A 19,913-nucleotide genomic window follows, 5' to 3' on the forward strand; every position below is an offset into this window, starting at 1 on the left:
TAAGCTCTGGAATTCCCTCCCTAAACCTCCACCTCTCTCTCCTCCTTTTAAGACGCTCCTTAAAACCTACCTCATAGAAGTCATAGAGCTTTACAGCATGAAAAGAGGCCCATCGCGTCCACGCCGGCCATTAGGCCCTGTCTAATCTAATCCCATTTTCCAGCATTTAGTCCGTAGCCTTGTATGCTATGGCATTTCAAGTGCTCATCCAAATGCTTCTTGAATGTTGTGAGGGTTCCTGCCTCTACCACCCTTTCAGGCAGTGAGTTCCAGATTCCAACCACCCTCTGGGTGAAAAAGTTCTTCCTCAAATCCCCTCTTAACCTCCTGCCCCTTACCTTGAATCTATGCCCCCTTGTTATTGACCCCTCTACTAAGGGAAAAAGTTCCTTTCTATCTACCCTATCTATGCCCCTCATAATTTTGTACACCTCAATCAGGTCCCCCCTTAGCCTTCTCTGCTCCAAGGAAAACAACCCCAGCCTGTCCAGTCTTAATTTTTCTTACCTTCTTGACCAGTCTCCTATGCAGGACTTTATTGAAAGCCTTACTGAAATCCATGTATACCACATCCACTGCACTACCCTCATCCACACACCTAGTCACCCCTTGAAAAATTCAATCAAATTGGTCAGACATGATCTTCCCTTGACAAAGCCATGCTGACTATCCCTGATTAATCCTTGCCTCTCCAAGTGGAGACTAATTCTGTCCCTCAGAATTTTTTCCAATAATTTCCCTACCACTGATGTTAGGCTCACTGGCCTGTAATTCCCTGGTTTATCCCTACTACCCTTCTTGAATAATGATACTATGTTAGCTGTTCTCCAGTCCTCTGGCACATCCCCTGTGGCCAGAGAGGTTCTGAAAATTTGTGTCAGAGCCCCTGCAATCTCCTCCTTTGCCTCACACAGCAGCCTGGGATACATCTCGTCCGGGCCTGGGGATTTATCCACTTTTAAGCCTGCTAAAACCGCCAGTACCTCCTCCCTCTCAATGCTAATATGTTCAAGTATATCACAGTCCCCCTGCCTGACTTCTATGTCTACATCGTCCTTCTCCATAGTGAACACAGATGCAAAAAATTCATTTAAAACCCCACCTACATCTTCTGGCTCCAGACACAGATTGCCACTTTGGTCCCTAATGGGCCCTACTCTTTCCCTAGTTATCCTCTTGCCCTTAATATACTTATAAAACACCTTAGGATTTTCCTTTATTTTGCTCGCCAGTGTTATTTCATGGCCCCTCCTCGCTCTCCTAATTTCTTTTTTAAGTATCCCCCTGCACTTTTTATACTTCTCTAGGGCTTCCTCTGTCTTTAGTCCTTTGTATCTGCCAAAAGCCCTCCTTTTTTTCCTAATCCATTCTCGTATGTCCCTTGACATCCAAGGTTCCCTGGGCTTGTTGGTCCCACCCTTGACCTTTACGGGAACATGTTGCCATTGTACTCTCTCAATTTCCTTTCTGAAAGACTCCCATTGCTCCGATGTGGATTTTCCTACAAGTAGCTGATCCCAGTCCACTTTGGCCAGATCCTGCCTTATCATATTAAAATCGGCCTTCCCCCAATTTAGAACCTTTATTTCCGGTCCATCTCTCTCCTTTTCCATGACCACCTTAAATCTCACCGAATTATGGTCACTGTCACCAAAGTGCTCACCTACTAACACTTCTACCATTTGCCCGGCCATGTTCCCTAGAATTAGGTCCAGTACCGCCCCCTCTCTTGTAGGACTTTCTACATGCTGGCTCAAAAAGCTCTCCTGGATGCACTTTAAGAATTCTGCACCCTCTAAGCCTTTCACACTCTGACTATCCCAGTTAATATTGGGGAAGTTGAAATCCCCCACTATTATTACCCTATTATTTGCACATTTCTCTGCGATTTGCCTATATATCTGTTCCTCTATCTCCCCCTGACTGTTTGGGGGCCTATAGTACACTCCCAGCAAAGTGCTTGCCCCCTTTTTGTTTTTAAGTTCTACCCATATGGCCTCATTAGAGGAACCTGTTAATATATCATCCCTCCTTACAGCAGTAATTGACTCCTTAATTAATATTGCAACACCTCCTCTTTTACCCCCCCCCCCCCTCTGTCCCGCCTGAAGATTCTATACCCTGGAATATTGAGCTGCCAGTCTTGCCCCTCCCTCAACCATGTCTCCGTGATAGCAACAATATCATACTCACATGTGTTCATCAGCACCTTCAGTTCATCCACCTTATTCGCAAGACTCCTTGCATTAAAATAAATGCCATCCAGCCTTGCCCTACTCCCTTGTGCCGTTACATATTTGCTCTGCCTTCCAAGCTGACTTGTTTTTTCCTCTATATTTGGCTGTACATCACCCCCTATTATAGCTCCACTCTGTATCCCATCCCCCTGCCAAGTTAGTTTAAACCCCCCCCCCCCCCCCCAACAGTGCTAGCAAACCTCCCCGCAAGGATATTTGTCCCGTTCTGGTTCAGGTGCAACCCGTCTGACTTGTACAAGTCCCACCTTCCCCAGAAGCCGACCCAGTGATCCAGGAAACTAAAACCCTCCCTCCTGCACCAACTCTTTAGCCACGCATTCATCTGCTCTATCCTCCTATTCCTATACTCACTAGCACGTGGCACCGGGAGTAATCCAGAGATTACAACCTTTGAGGTCCTGCTCTTTAATCTGTTACCTAGCTCCCTAAATTCTTGCTGCAGGACCTCATCCCTCTTCCTACCCATGTCGTTGGTCCCAATGTGAACCACGACCTCTGACTGTTCACCCTCCCCCTTCAGAATGCCCTGCAGCCGTTCAGTGACATCCTTGACCCTGGCACCAGGGAGGCAACAAACCATCCTGGAGTCACGTCTACGGCCACAGAAACGCCTATCTGTTCCCCTTACGATAGAATCCCCTACCACTATTGCTCTCCCACTCTTTTTCCTCCCTTCCTGAGCAGCAGAAGCACCCCTGGTGCCAGGAAGTTGGCTGCTGCTGCCTTCCCCTGGTAAGTCATTCCCCTCAACAGTATCCAAATTGGTATACCTGTTTGAGAGGGGGATGGCCACAGGGGTCCCCTGCACTACCTGCCTGCTTCGCCTGATGGCCACCCATTTCCCTTCTGCCTGTGCAGCCCTTACCTGCGGTGTGACCAACTCACTAAACTTGTTACCCACGACCCTCTCAGCATCGCGAATGCTCCAAAACTCATCCATCTGCAGCTCCAGCACCTCAATGCAGTCCACCAGTAGCTGCAGCTGCATACATTTCCGGCACACATGGTCGTCAAGGACACCGGCAGTGTCCCTGAATTCCCACATAGCGCAGGTGGAGCACAACACGGGGCTGGGCTGTCCTGACATGACTTACCCCTTTAATTAATTTAAATTAATTCAATACCACCAATTAAAGATATACTTTAGGGCGCTTATTTACCAACTGTCCCCACTACACCAGAGACCCTAGAAAATATATACTGCAGAATTTGAGCTTGTAAAAAAGGAGAAAGAGAGAAATACTCACCAACCAATCACTTACCTGCTTTCTGGTGACGTCACCTCATTGACCAAGCTTTTGGTCACCTGACCTAATTTATCATTATGTGGCTTGGTGTCAAATTTTGTTTGATAACGCTCCTGTGAAACGCCTTGGGACATTTTACTATCTTAAAGGCGCTATATAAATACAAGTTGTTGTGTGAATGAGGTGTGAATTGAGCTGTCCTTTGTTCCTTATAGAGCCATCCTTTGTTCCTTAACCTGCCCCATTACCACCACCTCTCGCCTTGAATATCTCTTAGTGTTTCTCAATGTCTCTTAATCTTTCCTGCTTTCTATCCTATCACTGACCGTCCCTTTTGTTCTTTCATCTCCTCCCCCTTTTCCCAGCCCCTAAACTTGCTTTCCATTTCCTGCTTTTTTTCCAGTTCTGACGAAGGGTCTTCGACCTGAAATGTTAACTCTGTCTCTCTCTCTCCATGGATGCTGCCTCCCCTGCCATGTTAAGCTTGGATAAGTGCGTAGATCTAAGGTCCTCTCTCTGCAGGCGGCTCAGACCAAGAACCTCAAAACTAATGGAGCCACTATTTACCGCCTGGGGGTTTGTGATGCGTAGCGCAAGTGACATGTTGCACCCCCTCCCCCCCCCCCCCCCCCCCAAAATGATTTTTTGACATCCGATCTGTTTGGAAACAGATACGTTCACGTCCTTCGGGAATTTGAATGCAAAATGACGGTGTTCAGGCAGCAACTCACACGGCCGACAGCAAAGGGATTTCTTTCCCGCTGTTGCTGATTTTCGCAAATGCACCAAAATCATTTGCCCTTACGGTCATGGGACAGCTCGCCATCCAGAGCATTTAAACATTTCACCGCTCATTGCAAATAGGTCACGTTGATCTTTATTTACTTAAAGGTAAAATTTAAAAAAAAATAGAAAACATTCTTTTAATGTGTATTTACAAGCAGAGAACAATATTCATAGAAAATTACTGATATGTATTTCCTCCATGTTTAAGGTAATCGTCATCTATTGTATAAGGTTAATGTAAATTCCATTCTTTCCAAGCAAATCAAAGATACAGACTGTGCCAGAACTAACAATGAGTCATACGGCACAGAAGGAGGCCATTCGGCCCATCGAGTCCGTGCCGGCTCTCTGTGGAGTAATCCAGTCAGTCCCATTCCCCTGCTCTATCCCCGTAGCCCTGCAAGTTTATTTCCCTCAAATGCCTATCCAGTCACCCCTTAAAAACATTGAGTTCTTCCGCTTCCACCACTTCTGTTGGCAGCGAGTTCCAGGTCCTCGCCACTTGCTGCGTAAAAAAGTTTTTCCTCACATCCCCCCCCCCCCCTATATCTCTTGCCCCAGACCTTAAATCTGTGTCCCCTAGTCCTTGTACCTGGGAGTTGAGCCCGACCTGTCTCTGTACCTATCGAGATCATTTTACATTGTATGGCAAATTCTTGCAGCACGAGCAGCAACTGAGAAAGCAAGCTTGGGCCTCAATGTCGACTGAATGGGGTCATTGAGAGAAGCACATGTTGGGGACTCAACTCATTGTCAGCTCTGGCACAATCTAAACACAGTGCAGCACATAGCGTTGCCCGATTCTCAATGACTTGGGATGCCCCTTTCTCAAACCCCTTTCCCCTAACCCCCACCCCATTAACTTTGGCAGGGAAAATTCAACATGCGCTCGATACCTTCCACTGAATCTGAGGGGAGTTGGGAACACGCACCCATCTTCTCGGGCTTAATGTTGAGCTACCCTGAATTTGAACCCCTCCGAGCAGACCGCTCATCTCTCAGGTGGGGTTGGGGGGGTTGGGGGCTGCAGCAGCCACATCTTTGTATAAAAACAGTATCACGGCTAGAACTAAAAATAGTGCGTTTCTCTACTTCTATTCAGTAACCTCTAGCGTTAGAGATTGAAGGCTATTTGTGTAGACGTGGTATGAAAGACAAGGGCCTAGAAATTGGTCTCGGGCTGTGGTGCTAAACAGACGATATCGGATCCTGCCACCACCCAAGACCAATTTCCAGGCCTCACTCCTGAAAAATCAAACTAGGCTGTCACTTTCTGTGAGAAGTAGATCTGGACACAAAAGGCATCAAGGGGTATGGGGAGAGAGAGGGGAATATGGTATTGAGATAGAGGATCAGCCATGATCTTATTGAATGGTGGAGCAGGCTCGAAGGGCCGAATGGCTGACTCCTGCTCCTATTTTTCCAAGTTTCTAAAGTAGATGCAAGTCCAAGACACAGTTTGTTTCCTCTCTCGATTATACAGCATGCTCCAGGCTCTGAAAAGGAAGAAAAACAAAAGTCCAATTATTTTGTGTGCAAGATCCATATGGGGAAAAATTCAGTTGTTTGCGCCTCCCGTTAGCGCCTTAAGAGGGCGCTAATGGGGCGCAAAGCAACTCGCGCCCGGGCGCGGCGATGTTTGCGCCGCTTGCGAAATTAACTAGACATTTTGCGGTGCCGCTAAACACTACCGCCACGATCTCCTGCGCCGGCAGATCGTGACGTCAGTCGAGTGCGCAACTCCCCGTTAGCGCCCCGGACCGGATATTGAGTGGCGCCCCCTGCCTTACCGCCTGCCACTAGCAACGACAGGTTGAGGGGAGCGTTTTGCTGTCAGAAAGGGACTGGGGGAGCGCTATCTAAAGGCGACCGCTTCCTGCCTTTTTTTGTCGGTGACATTTTTGCACCACGCATTCTTGGAGAGAGAGAGAGACTTCTGGAGAGATTCAACGCTGTGTGAAGGAGTTTTGAGTACTGAGCAGCACTTTGCAGGTTTATTTTGATTTGCCCTTCCTTGCTTCGCCAGCGCTCTGAGGTAGCGCCTCGCTCCTCGGCCTTTGCGCCTTAAGACAGGTGTGAAGTGCCTGATTTAGCGCTCCAATCACCTCCAGGGGCGATAAAAGCCAAGTTTGCTGTCAGAGGCGATAATTAGCGCCAGGCGCTAAACTTTGCGCACGGCCGGTAATGGCGCCCCAAACGGGGCGATACCGAATTTTTCCCCCATAGGTTTTATGTAGAAAAAGTTCAGAAATGCTTTACAGTGGAGGGGGGGGTGGGGGAGGAGGAGGCTGAAATACAGAAATAATTGCCTTAAACTAGCACGCTCACTGGCCTAACATGTCACGCTTGTAGAGTGAAAGGGCTACTCTTCTGCTGTGCTTTGTGGCGGTGGAGAGAGTTTTATTCCGCATCTTTTAAAATTCATTCCTGGGATGTGGGTGTCGCTGGCAAGGCCGGCATTTATTGCCCATCCCTGACTGCCCCTTGAGAAGGTGGTGGTGAGCCTCCTTGAACCGCTGCAGTCTGTGTGGTGAAGGTGCTCCCACAGTGCTGTTAGGGAGGGAGTTCCAGGATTTTGGCTCCGAACCATGAAGGATCGGCTGATGTATGTCCAAGTCGGGACGATGTGAGAGACTTGGAAGCCATGGTGTGCCCATGCACCTGCTGCCCTTGTCCTTCAGGTGGCGGAAGTCATAGAGTTATACAGCACAGAAAGAGGCCCTTCGGCCCATCGTGTACGCGCCGGCCATCAAGCCCTGTCTATTCTAATCCCATTTTCCAGCACTTGGTCCGTAGCCTTGTATGCTATGGCGTTTCAAGTGCTCATCTAAATGCTTCTTGAATGTTGTGAGGGTTCCTGCCTCTACCACCCTTTCAGGCAGAGAGTTCCAGATTCCAACCACCCTCTGGGTGAAAAAGTGTTTCCTCAAATCCCCTCTAAACCTCCTGCCCCTTGCCTTGAAACTATGCCCCCTGGTTATTGACCCCTCTACTAAAGGGAAAAACTCCTTTCTATCTACCCTATCTATGCCCCTCATAATTTTGTACACCTCAATCAGGTCCCCCTCAGCCGTCTCTGCTATAAGGAAAACAACCCCAGCCTGTCCAGTCTCTCTTCATAGCTGAAGCGCTCCAGCCCAGGTAACATCCTGGTGAATCTCCTCTGCACCCTCTCCACTGCAATCACATCCTTCCTAGAGTGTGATGACCAGAACTGCACACAGTACTCCAGCTGTGGCCTAACTAGCGTTTTGTACAGCTCCATCATAACCTCCCTGCTCTTATACTCGATGCCTCGGCTAATGAAGGCATGTATCCCATATGCCTTTCCAACCACCTTATCTACCTGTCCTGCTGCCTTCAGGGATCTATGTACATGCACACCAAAGTCCCTCTGCTCCTCTGTCCTTCCTAGGGTCCTACCATTCATTGTGTCGCGGGTTAGGGAGCTGCTTTTAAATTTCCGGCCGAGTCGCGGGAGAGCGACACTCTCTATCCTCCCCTTCAAATACTGCTGCAGGTCTGGTGTGAACTCAGCGCAAGGTGGACCCTGGTGCATGAGGAGACTGGCTGTGACATTTTGGCCAGTGCCCACTGGTGTAATCACATTTGGTCAAAACTAAGGGAACGGAAAACTATGGGATGTCCACCCGCCATTTCCCGGCACATGTGGCTAGTGGCCAAGGGTTACCGTGGGCGGGGAGAAATTGGGAGGACCGGCCTTGCAATCTGACCGTCGGTTAGAGGAATTTGAGCCCTTGGAATGGAATCTCAGTAAAGTTGGCAATACATACAACAACAACAACTTGTATTTATACAGCGCCTTTAATGTAGTAAAGCGTCCCTAAGGTGCTTCACAGGAGTATTTTAAGACAACAAATTTGACACCGAGCCACATAAGGATAAATTAGGGCAGGTGACCAAAAGCTTGGTCAAAGACGTAGGTTTTAAGGAGCGTCTTAAAGGAGGAGAGAGCGGTGGAGAGGTTTATAGGGAGGGATTACCAGAGCTTAGGGCCCAGGCAGCTGAAGGCACGGCCACCAATGGCGGAGTGATTAAAATCGGGGCAAGCTCAAGAGGCCAGAGTTGGAGGAGCGCAGAGATCTCGGGAGGAATTTCAAGCTTACTTCTAGCTGTACACCCTGAGCGGATTGGTCATCGTCACTGTAGGTGCCGCTGTAAAACGCAGTCGTATAGCTCTCTTTGTCACTGTTGCCGCCATTTAACAGAAAGAACCGGCTCAAATTCGTCGGGGCAGAAATGCTCATGGCTACGATGGCTATTCCGATAACGAAACAGAGCAAAGCTGCAACAACAAAAAAAAAGGGAACGTCAAACTCCTTTCGCTTCTGAAGCTTCACGACTTAGAAACATGGAAGATAGGACAGGAGTAGGCCATTCAGCCCCTCGAGCCTGCTCCGCCATTCAATGAGATCATGGCTGATCATCCAAATTCAGTACCCTGTCCCTGCTTTCTCCCCATATCCCTTGATCCCTTTAGCCTTAAGAAATATATCTAACTCCTCCTTGAATATATTTAATGAATTGGCCTCCACTGTCTTTTGTGGTAGAGAATTCTACAGGTTCACCACTCACTGGGTGAAGAAATTCCTCCTCATCTCTGTCCTAAATGGCTTACCCCTTATCCTTAGACTGTGACCCCTGGTTCTGGACTCCCCGACCATCGGGAACATCCTTCCTGCATCTAGTCTGTCTAGTCCTGTCAGAATTTTATAAGTTTCAATGAGATCCCCTCTCATTCTTCTAAACTCCAGCGAGTATAAGCCCAATCGACCCAATTTCTCCTCATACATCTATCTAAATGACACATTCCGCGCTGAACAGTTTGGCAACCCCCTCACCCCCCTCCCCAAGATCCGCTGGGGTGAGGGTCAGGGGTCAGTCCCATCATTACCCTTCCATTGGTCGGCGCCCGCTCCACTAGGGGCACAGCTGGCTCACCTGCCATTACAGTAATGCCAGAAAGTCCGGCGCAGGTGGCGAGCTGGGAGGAGGGGGCTGTCTGACGACCCAACCCTTCCAAAACTGCTTAGTTGCCCCCTCCCACACCCCTCCCACCATGGCTCCCTTAAAAAGGAACCATTTTAAAATAGCAATTCTGAGCCCAATCTTTCAGGGTCCTAGCCTGTGTCCCGGGTCAGTCCCACAGTCACCCTCGGTCAGACGGTGAGCTCCCTCTGAATGCCCAGGCTGCTAGGAACTCGTGACCTTCTAACGAGGACAGTGCAAGGGGTGGGTGGAGGCTCCGCCCTCACACGGCATTCTGGGTTTCTACATGCGAGGGCAGGATATAGCCTAGTTCCTATCCAGCTGCAGGAATACGCCAGCATAGGCCACAGATTTTCAACCCCCATTACATTTCAGTTGGGAGGAAGTCTAGGACTAGAGGACGTAGCCTAAAAAATAGTGCCAGATCTTTCAGGAGTGAAGTGAGGAAACACTTTTTACTCGCAAAGGGTGGTAGAAGTTTGGAACTCTCTTCCGCAAACGGCAATTGATGCTAGATCAATTGTTGATTTTAAATTGGAGATTGACAGATTTTTGCTCACCAAAGGTATTAAGGGATATGGGCCAAAGGTGGCTAGATGGAGTTAGGTCACAGATCAGCCATGATCTCACTGAATGGCTGAATGGCCTACTCCCATTCTTATGTTTAAAAGCTTATAAAAGAACTGTCAAATCTCGTAAGGCGCTGACTCTTGCTGGTCTATACATCCATTGGTATAAGCAACCCAACTGGCTACTCCTTATGCATGACACTAAATAGCTTGGCTAGCACTGACTGGAATACAGGGTCCAGTTTTGGCCTCCGCACATGGTAGGTGATATTGAGGCATTGGAAAGGGTACAGAGGAGGGCCACTCGATTAATTCCCAGTTTGAAGCTTCTTAATTAGCAAGATAGGCTAAAAGTGCTGGGACTCTACACTTTGGAGAAGCATAGACTTAGGAGGCAATTTTATCGAGGTTTATAAAGGTGATGAAGGGAATAGATTGTGTTCGAGTAAGACAGCTTGTTTCAACTAGATAGATCCGGGAGGAGCAGGGTTCACAATTTCAAGTTGGAGAAGGCCAGATCTAGGTTAAATGTTTTGGAGGTGGTTCTTCTCCCCGAGAACAGCGGACCTCTGGAACAGGCTGCTGGCTCGTGCGGTGGACGCTGATATCGCTGAATTCCTTCTAGCGAGAACTGGACCTGTTTTTGGCTGGCGCGGAGATCACCTCTTACGAAAGGTAGGTACTGTGCAACATAATTCGGAACCCGTGTGATCTCCTGGACTAGTTTCGATTGCCTAGCTGGGTCGGAGAGGAATTTCCCAGATTATTTTCCTCCCTAAATTGGCCTGGGTTTGACCTCTCCCAGGAGATCACTTGGTTTCGGGTGGGGTGTGAAGTATATAGTGACGCACAAGGCATGGCATTTGTGTGGGGCAGGGTGAATGGACCAGAGGGTCTTATCCTGTCTGTCATTGTTCACACGTGTGTGTGTGTGTGTGTAATTGAACTATGGAGGGAATCATAGCTTAGTCGCCCCCTCCCACCCATTTCCCCTGGCTCTGCACTTGCTTAAAAGCTGTTAAATCTCTAACTTCTTCCAGTTCTGATGAAAGGTCATCGAACTGAAACGAGATCGAGTAGAATGGGCCTATACTCTCTGGAGTTTAGAAGAATGAGAGGTGATCTCATTGAAACACATAAGATTCTGAGGGCAAATGCTGAGAGATTGTTTCCCCTGGCTGGAGAATCGAGAGCTAGGGGGCATAGTCTCAGGATAAGGAGTCGGCCATTTAAAACTGAGATGAGGAAGGAAACATAGGAACAGGAGGAGGCCATTCAGCCCCTCGAGCCTGTTCCGCCATTCAATGAGATCATGGCTGATCTGCGACCTAACTCCATATACCCGCCTTTACCCCATATCCTTTAATACCTTTGGTTAACAAAAAGCTATCAATCTCAGATTTAACATTAACAATTGATCTAGCACCAACTGCCATTTGATAGGAGGAGGAATTTCTTCATTCAAAGGGTGGTGAATCTTTGGAATTCACTGCCCCAAAGGGCTGTGAATGCTCAGTCGTTGAGTATATTCAAGACAGTGAGCGATAGATTTTTGGACTCTAGGGGAATCAAGGGATATGGGGATAGTGCAGGAAAGTGGAGATGAGGTAGAAGATCAGCCATGATCTTATTGAATGGTGGAGCAGGCTCGAGGGGCCGAATGGCCGACTCCTGCTCCTAATTCTTATGTTCTTAACTCTGTTCCTCTCTCCATAGATGCTGCCTGGCCTGCTGAGTGTTTCCAGCATTTTCTGTTGCTAATTTAGAAACAAAATGGAAGCATGTACATATATGGGTAATAGAGTTTACAACGCCACTGATTGGCTGAGGATGGCTCATGTCCTGGTCACATGGAGTTGGGGGTGTGTAACGAATCGCCTTAAGGGAGATGGGCAGAGTGGCAGCCAGAACAACGGATCAGACAGCTTCAACACTCGTTGTCGCCTGCTCTCCAAAGGATTTGGGGTGGTGGGGGGGAATATCCATCTTTCGTACTTACTGCCTTCTTACTGTTTGTAACCAGTTGTACTCAATCATTAAAATTGCTCCCATTTTCCCGTTGAATCAGCCTACAGTAGATACCACAGGATGAAATGAATTGCCACTCCCCCCCCCGCACCCCAAGAATGGCTGGACCTCGATACTCACCTGTTGCTAAAGTTAGCCAAAAGGATGGACCTTGAGCGCTCTTCAACATCACATTGTCAAAGTTGATGTCACAGAGCGGGGCCTTGTTGTACCGAATGAGATCAATGAAAAGATCATGAACGAGCTGGTTACCAGTATCATGTACCCTCCTTGCAAGAGGACCAGTAGCCACAGAAGGATATTGGACAGCATCCAAGCACATAGGGCCACCCTGGTGAGTAAGAAAAAAAAAGACCCTATCTTAATCTTTAAAATCACAAGGAAACCAACTTTGTGCCGATGGGGCTAAAAGGGTTAAATTAAGAGGACGGGTTGCATCGACTAGACTTGTATTCCCTCAAAGTATAGAAGATCTAATCGAGGTGTTTAAAAAGATAAAAGGAGATGATAAGGTAGATGGAGAGAAACTATTTCCTCTGGTGGGGGGGGCGGGTGCAGTCCACAACAAGGGGACAAAACCTTAAAATCAGAGCCAGGCCGTTCAGGGGTGATGTCAGGAAGCACTTCTTCACACAAAGGGGAGTGGAAATCTGGAACTCTCTCTCCCCCAAAAGGCTGTGGATACTGGGGAACAATTGAAGCTTTCAAGACTGAGATTTTGTTGGTAAGGGTATCAAGCGATATGGATATATTTAGATATATATATTAGATATATTTCTTAAGGCTAAAGGGATCAAGGGATATGGGGAGAAAGCAGGGACAGGGTACTGAATTTGGATGATCAGCCATGATTGCATTAAATGGCGGAGACGGCTCGAGGGGCCAAATGGTTTACTGCTGCTCCTATTTCTTATGTTCTTATGAATGGCGGAACAGGCGAGAGGGGCTGAATGGCCTCCTCCATTCCGATCTTCCTACAGTGCAACCACCTTCGCAGTTGACAGCTGGAAACATCCGTCCCGACAGCAGCAAACGAAACAGCTCAGTGTTAAGACTTGCAATTATATATCGTACTGAAACGCCTCCGAGTGTCTCGCAGACGCCAGGGCCGATTCCCTGATTGGGTGTTCTTGCCGGGAGCACTGATCCTGGAACGGAAGACCGGCAGGCTCGGGGTTTTTTTTTTACATTGGTAACATTTAACTAGGCAGTGCATCAAGGAGCTGCTGACCAACGCGTTCTGCGAGCACCATTCCTCCCCAGGGACACGTGAGCAGGAGAGCCAGCCCTGCAATGAACTGCTGTCATAGGCAGCAACTACTTTGTCCATGGTAGCCATGTTTTGTGACACTGAGTCATTGGGGGAGCTTCTATAATTCATATTTAATCTGAGAAACGAAACAGAAACTAATTTAAAGGATGAGGTTACCCGGCAACGTCTCCAAGCGCTTTGCCAGTATTGGAAACCATGGAACACACAGTTGGGACAAAAGGCCTTTTCCTGCACTGTAAAATTCTGTGTGATATTCTATCTCATGTAACACAACTGATGATTGAAATGATGCTTTGCCTTGTCAACTTCACATTTATGTTGAGTTCAGTTGGACGCTAGACCAGAGGCCAGTGAAGCCCATGACAACAGTTCCAGCTCCACCACAAATAGTCCATGTTGGCCAATATTTTTGGTGACTTCAGGAAAGCTTCAGCCTGCTAAGGCTCCCAAGGTGTGGCCTTTAATGCTTGGGTTGTTTGGGCTCATCTCGTTCTATAACTTAGCACATCGTGGCTGAGGCGTAATGGCCAGAGACCTTGTACTGTGAATAAACATCACACGGGCTGTTGGGGGTAAACTTCTCTGCTACATACAAGATTGGACCTGGAAGGCCCCTCTCCAGCCCTTTGCGATACTGGGCTTCATAGTGCAGTCCGAGCATCCACAGAAACTCTTCGTTGTAGTTGATGGTTTCATTCAGTTGGTTCTTGGGGAGTCCTGCAGGTACATTGTTACATGAAGCTCTTTATCTTTCTTGGGTAGCACTGAGGTTTTGTCAGTCAGCTAATATACAGATGGTCTTAGACCTTTAATGATCCAATATAATGATATGAAGCACAAGCCTGTTCACGATATTAGTCACTGCTAACCTTGTCCCTCGTCTATATACTTGTACCTTGAATGATTGAATTATGGAGGTGTTCAAAATCATGAGGGGGTCTAGACCGAGTAGATAGAGAGAAACTGTTCCCATTGGCGGAAGGGTCGAGAACCAGAGGACCCAGATTTAAGGTGATTGGTAGAAGAACCAAAGGCGACATGAGGAAAAACTTTTTTACGCAGCGAGTGGTTAGGATCTGGAATGCACTGCCTGAGAGGGTGGTGGATACAGATTCAATCGTGGCTTTCACAAGGGAGTTAGATAAGTACCTGAAGGAAAGAAAATTACAGTGCTACGGGGAAAGGGTGGGGGAGTGGGACTAGCTGAAGCGCTCTTGCAGAGAGCCGGCATGGGCTCGAGGGGCCGAATGGCCTCCTCCTACGCTGTAACCGTTCTATGATTCTATGCTCAGTTATTGAACATGTTTATAAATGAGAGACTGGGAGACAGGGGGGAACCTGGGGATTGGCCGAGACTGGATGAAAATGGAAGGTCAAGTATTAAAAAGTGTATTTGTTCTCAGGATATGGGCAGCACCAGCATTCTTAAACAGCAGCAGAGAAATGGAAATCACCGAGGGCATCTACACCGAAGGCGTCTGCTGAATCTGGAGACGACGGTGGTTACCTGGAAGGTGCAGCAAAGTAGAAAAGCAACAAGGTGAGGAAAAGGTGACGATCGGGGAAACCTGACACCATCGGATCTCAGCTCGAGCCGACAACTGGTACTGTGGAAAATTACACAGTAAAAACTTGTTTTAAAAGGGGAAGCAGAAAATTTAATTCACATTCGTATTGAGGTCAAAGGTTAGTAAACCGAAAGAAACTGCACAGCAAGTATAGATATTTTAAAGAACAAATATTTTGTTGTAATTAAACATTATGCGAACACGTGCTACCTGCATATGCGCTATATACAATTTGAAAAATACATAAAGAAAGACTTGCATTTTTATAGCGCCTTTCATGACCACCGGACATACCAAAGCGCTTTACAACCAATGAAGTACTTTTGAAGTGGAGTCACTGTTGTAATGTGGGAAACACGGCAGCCAATTTGAACACAGCAAGCTCCCACAAACAGCAATGTGATAATGGCCAGATAATCTGTTTTAATGATGTTGATTGAGGGATAAATATTGGCCAGGACACTGGGGAGAACTCCCCCCTGCTCTTCTTCAAAATGTGCCACAGGATCTTTTATATCCACCCGCGAGAGGTTTAACATCTCATCTGAAAGATGACACCTCCGACAGTGCAGCACTCCCTCAGCACTGCACTGGAGTGTCAGCCTAGATGTGCATAAGTCTCTGGAGTGGGGACTTGAACCCACAACCTTCTGACTCAGAGGTGAGGGTGCTGCCCACTGAGCCACTGGCTGACACATATTTATTACCCATCCCATATTGCTCTGAGATGGTGGTTGGCCGGCTAGACTCGTTTTTACAACAGACAAGCTTGCTTGGCCATGTCAGAGGGCAGTAAGAGTCGACCACATAGTGTGTGACAGCAGGCACCCTTCCCTGAAGGGCATGAGTGAACCAGTTGGGTTTTCACCATAATCTGGCAGCTGGGATTTCAACTCGTGAGGTCTGGGTTACTGGGCCAATACCACAGCCATTGCACTACCACACTCTGCAGACATGGGGGATGAAATTAAGGCCCTACCTCTTAGAGTTATATTTACTCCTGTAAACCCAACGTGAATCCCAACTTCCGCTTCGATGATCCTGCTGCTAAAAGATTTATACGTTGTGTTCACCGTGGCACATCCTCGTTCCCAGTCATTGGTAAAATTGACGGCTAACAGAGGAATAAAGGAAATCATTAGACTTGCTCTTCATCAGACATGAAGACATGCTTTGATGGTCCTATTTATCTTCAATCACATCCAACTATGTCCACATGGTCTGGGTCTGATCCAATATCATAAGCCGCATGCAAATTCCTCATTGTGATCTGTATTTTATTTTTCATCAGTTGTCGTATAAGAAACATAAGAAATAGGAGCAGGAGTCGGCCATTCAGCCCCTCGAGCCTGCTCCGCCATTCAATAAGATCGTGGCTGATCTTCGACCTCGACTCCACTTTCTCACCTGATCCCCATATCCCTTGATTCTCCGAGAGTCCAAAAATCTATCGCTCTCAGCCTTGAATATACTCAACGATTCAGCGTCCACAGCCCTTTGGGGCAGAGAGTTCCAGAGATTCACCACTCTCTGAGTGAAGAAATTCCTCCTGATCAGTCTTAAATGGCCGACCCCTTATCCTGAGACTATGCCCCCTAGTTCTAGACTCTCCAGCCAGGGGGAAACAGCCTCTCAGCATCTACCCTGTCAATCCCCCTCAGAATCTTGTATGTTTCAATGAGATCACCTCTCATTCTTCTAAACTCCAGAGAGTATCGGCCCATTCTACTCAATCTCTCCTCATAGGACAGCCCTCTCATCCCAGGAATCAATCTAGTGAACCTTCGTTGCACCGCCTCCAAGGCAAGTGTCTCCTTAGTCACAGTTATAGAAACATAGCAAAATAGGAGCAGGAGTCGGCCCTTCGAGCCTGCTCCGCCATTCAATATGATCTTGGCTGATCCTTTATCTCAATACCATATTCCTGCTCTCTCCCCATAGCCCTTGATGCCTTTTGTGTCCAGAAATCTATCTATCTCCTTCTTAAATATATTCAGTGACTTGGCCTCCACAGCCTTCGGTGGTAGAGAATTCCACAGGTTCACCACCCTCTGGGTGAAGAGATTTCTCCTCATCTCAGTCCTAAATGTCCTACCCCGTATCCTGAGACTGTGACCCCTCGTTCTAGACCCCCCAGCCAGGGGAAACATCCTCCCTGCATCCAGTCTGTCTAGCCCTGTCAGAATTTTATACGTTTCAATGAGATCCCCTCTCATTCTTCTAAACTCTAGTGAATACAGGCCTAGTCGACCCAATCTCTCCTCATACGACAGTCCTGCCATCCCAGGAATCAGTCTGGTGAACCTTCGCTGCACTCCCTCTAGGGCAAGTATATCCTTTCTTAGGTAAGGTGACCAAAACTGCACACAGTACTCCAGGTGTGGTCTCACCAAGGCCCTGTATAACTGTAGTAAGACATGCTTGCTCCTGTACTCAAATCCTCTTGCAATGAAGGCCAACATACCATTTACCTTCCTAACTGCTTGCTGCACCTGCATGTTTGCTTTCAGTGACTGGTGTACAAGGACACCCAGGTCCCTTTGTACATCAACATTTCCCAATCTATCACCATTTAAATAATACTCTGCCTTTCTGTTTTTCCTACCGAAGTGGATAACTTCACATTTATCCACGTTATACTGCATCTGCCATGTATTTACCCACTCGCTCAACTTGTCTAAATTGCTTTGAAGCCTCTTTGCATCCTCCTCACAACTCACAATCCCACCTAGTTTTGTGTCGTCAGCAAACTTGGAAATATTACATTTGGTTCCCTCCTCCAAATCATTGATATATATTGTGAATAGCTAGGGCTATAGAATTTTGGAAGATGACAACCAATGCATCCACTATTTCCATGGCTACCTCTTTTAATATTCTGGGACGCAGATTATCAGGCCCTGGGGATTTATCGGCTTTCAGTCCCATTAATTTCTCCAGCACTTTTTTTTACGAATACTAACTTCCTTTAATTCCTCTCTCACTAGACCCTTGGTTCCCTAGTATGTCTGGGAAGTTATTTGTGTCCTCTTCCATGAAGACAGAACCAAAGTATTTGTTTCATTGCTCTGCCTATGTTGTGGAGTTATTCAGTCTTTAACTGGACAATACTAAATGTGGCGCCTACTATCCTGTCAGACCTCACAGTCATCGAGTAACTGTGTCTCCAATTCATTCTACCAATCTGTGCATTTGTACAAACTGAGCTTTATCTGCCCATTTATATCTAGGTCTTGTCGTAATTCCTTGGCTCATCTGCAAATTCAGTATCCACCGAGACTTTGGTTTTTTAAATTTCCACATGCAACGCTTTTGCAATTCAGTCGCTATACAATTAATTCTTCCAATTCCCTGCGATTACTTGGATTTAATCTGTCGCGCCCCCTTTCAGTTGCCCAGCACTGGACCTGCCCAATTCAATGAGCTGCTGGTTCATCTGCTGCCCTCTCCTGGAAACTGGCGTTACTGCGGCTACACGCAGCAAGCTGCAGCAAAGGCTCCTCATCCATTTATTGTGGAAGGATCACGGGGATAACTATTAAGCTGAGTAAGTTCCTACATTGCGCACTTCTCCTGTAGCTGTGAATTTGCTTCTACAGAAAGTCTATAATATGCCCCTTGTATCCCGAGTTTAAGCTGCTGTTTTACTGAATACGGAACTCTTGTTCTCAAGGCCAGGCTGATGAATTTGCCCCCTCTCAAGTTCAGGTTGTGACACTGCTCTTGTACCGCAGAATCATACAGCACAGCGGGAGGCCATTCGGTCCGTCGTACTGCGCCTCCCTTTTCAGTTTTGTGAACCATTTGCAGGCGTGATACTTCTGAGATAGACAGATTTATGAGCAACAGCGGAGGCAAGGGTTATGGGGATCGGGCAGGAAAGTGGAGTTGAGGTCGATGATCAGCCACAAGCTCATTGAATGGCGGAGCAGGCTCGAGGGGCCGAATGGCCGACTCCTGCTCCTATTTCTCCCCTCGAGATCTGCATTATTTTTCTTTTTGCCCACCAGCAAAAGAATTGTTGAAATTTAGATAAGAGTGGGCAGCATTCTTAACTTCAAATAATGTCTACCATTCTTGTCCAGCCACAGAGGCCCTCAAACTCCTGGGCCTGAGCGAGTGGGAGGAGGATGGAAGTCAGGCGGGACAGAAACTTGGAGTGGGAGGGGGAGGATCCAGTTGTCGTGGTCCATGTTGGTACCAACGACATAAATAGGACAAGGAAGGAGGTTCTGCTGAGGGAGTTTGAGCAGCTAGGGGCCAAATTAAAAAGCAGAACCACAAGGGTAATAATCTCTGGATTATTACCTGAGCCACGAGCGAATTTGGCTAGGACAAATAAAATAAGAGAGTTAAATGCGTGGCTCAAAGACTGGTGTGGGAGAAATGGGTTTTGCTTCCTGGGACACTGGCACCAGTACTGGGACAGGAGGGAGCTGTTCCATTGGGACGGGCTTCACTTGGCCAGTGCTGGGACTAGAGCCCTGGCGGATCATATAACTAGGGCTGTAGAGAGGGCTTTAAACTAACTAGTGGGGGGGAGGTTCCCAGAGAGCAAATAATACAAATGACAACAGAGAAGGTCATAGACTTAGGTAGCAGTGGGGAAATTAAAAACCAGAGCGTGTCAGGAAGGGGTAGAAGGTGTGGAGTAAAAGGTAAAGTAATAAAAAGGGCAATAGCAGGAACTAAGTGTCACAAAACATATTTGAAAGTTCTCTATCTGAATGCACGTAGCATTCGTAACAAAATAGACGAGTTAAAGGCACAAATAGCTACATATGGGTATGATCTTGTGGCCATTACAGAAACATGGCTGCAGGGTGACAATGCCTGGGAATTAAACATACCAGGTTATTTAACAATCAGGAAGGACAGGCAGGAAGGAAGGGGAGGTGGGGTGGCTATGTTAATAAAGGAAGGAATCACTGTAATACAGAGAAATGATATTGGGTCAAAGGATCAGGATAATGAAACAGTTTGGGTGGAGATAAGGAATAATAAGGGGAAAAAAACACTAGTGGGTGTAGTATATAGGCCTCCGAACAGTCGCAACTCGGTTGGACGGAGTATCAATCAGGAAATAGTTGAGGCTTGTAATAAGGGAACATCTATAATTATGGGGGATTTTAACTATCATATAAATTGGACGAATCAAATTGGGCAGGGCTGCC

At 47.3% G+C, this 19,913-nt stretch overlaps 2 protein-coding genes across 2 annotated transcripts in view; one reads left to right on the forward strand and one right to left on the reverse strand.

Annotated features, from left to right (window-relative positions):
- Nucleotides 1–5,766: 5,766 nt before the first annotated feature.
- The window catches only part of LOC147097365 (dual oxidase maturation factor 1-like), a 60,231-nt gene continuing 46,084 nt past the window's right edge, over nucleotides 5,767–19,913 (reverse strand). Inside the window, 7 exon segments of the mRNA XM_085972003.1 lie at nucleotides 5,767–5,787; nucleotides 8,419–8,597; nucleotides 12,019–12,099; nucleotides 12,102–12,229; nucleotides 12,885–12,887; nucleotides 13,678–13,888; nucleotides 15,719–15,853. Coding sequence (XP_085828129.1) covers nucleotides 5,767–5,787; nucleotides 8,419–8,597; nucleotides 12,019–12,099; nucleotides 12,102–12,229; nucleotides 12,885–12,887; nucleotides 13,678–13,888; nucleotides 15,719–15,853 — 758 coding nt within the window.
- LOC147097366 (sorbitol dehydrogenase-like) overlaps nucleotides 18,218–19,913 on the forward strand; it is an 80,732-nt gene continuing 79,036 nt past the window's right edge. Inside the window, exon 1 of the mRNA XM_085972280.1 lies at nucleotides 18,218–18,286. The gene's annotated coding sequence lies outside the window, so the exon portion shown is untranslated. The remainder of the gene's footprint in view (nucleotides 18,287–19,913) is intronic.

This window comes from Somniosus microcephalus, chromosome 32, assembly GCF_052327205.1.
Source record: "Somniosus microcephalus isolate GS21.2 chromosome 32, FLI_Smic_1.0, whole genome shotgun sequence".
In the NCBI taxonomy this organism is placed as follows: domain Eukaryota; kingdom Metazoa; phylum Chordata; class Chondrichthyes; order Squaliformes; family Somniosidae; genus Somniosus; species Somniosus microcephalus.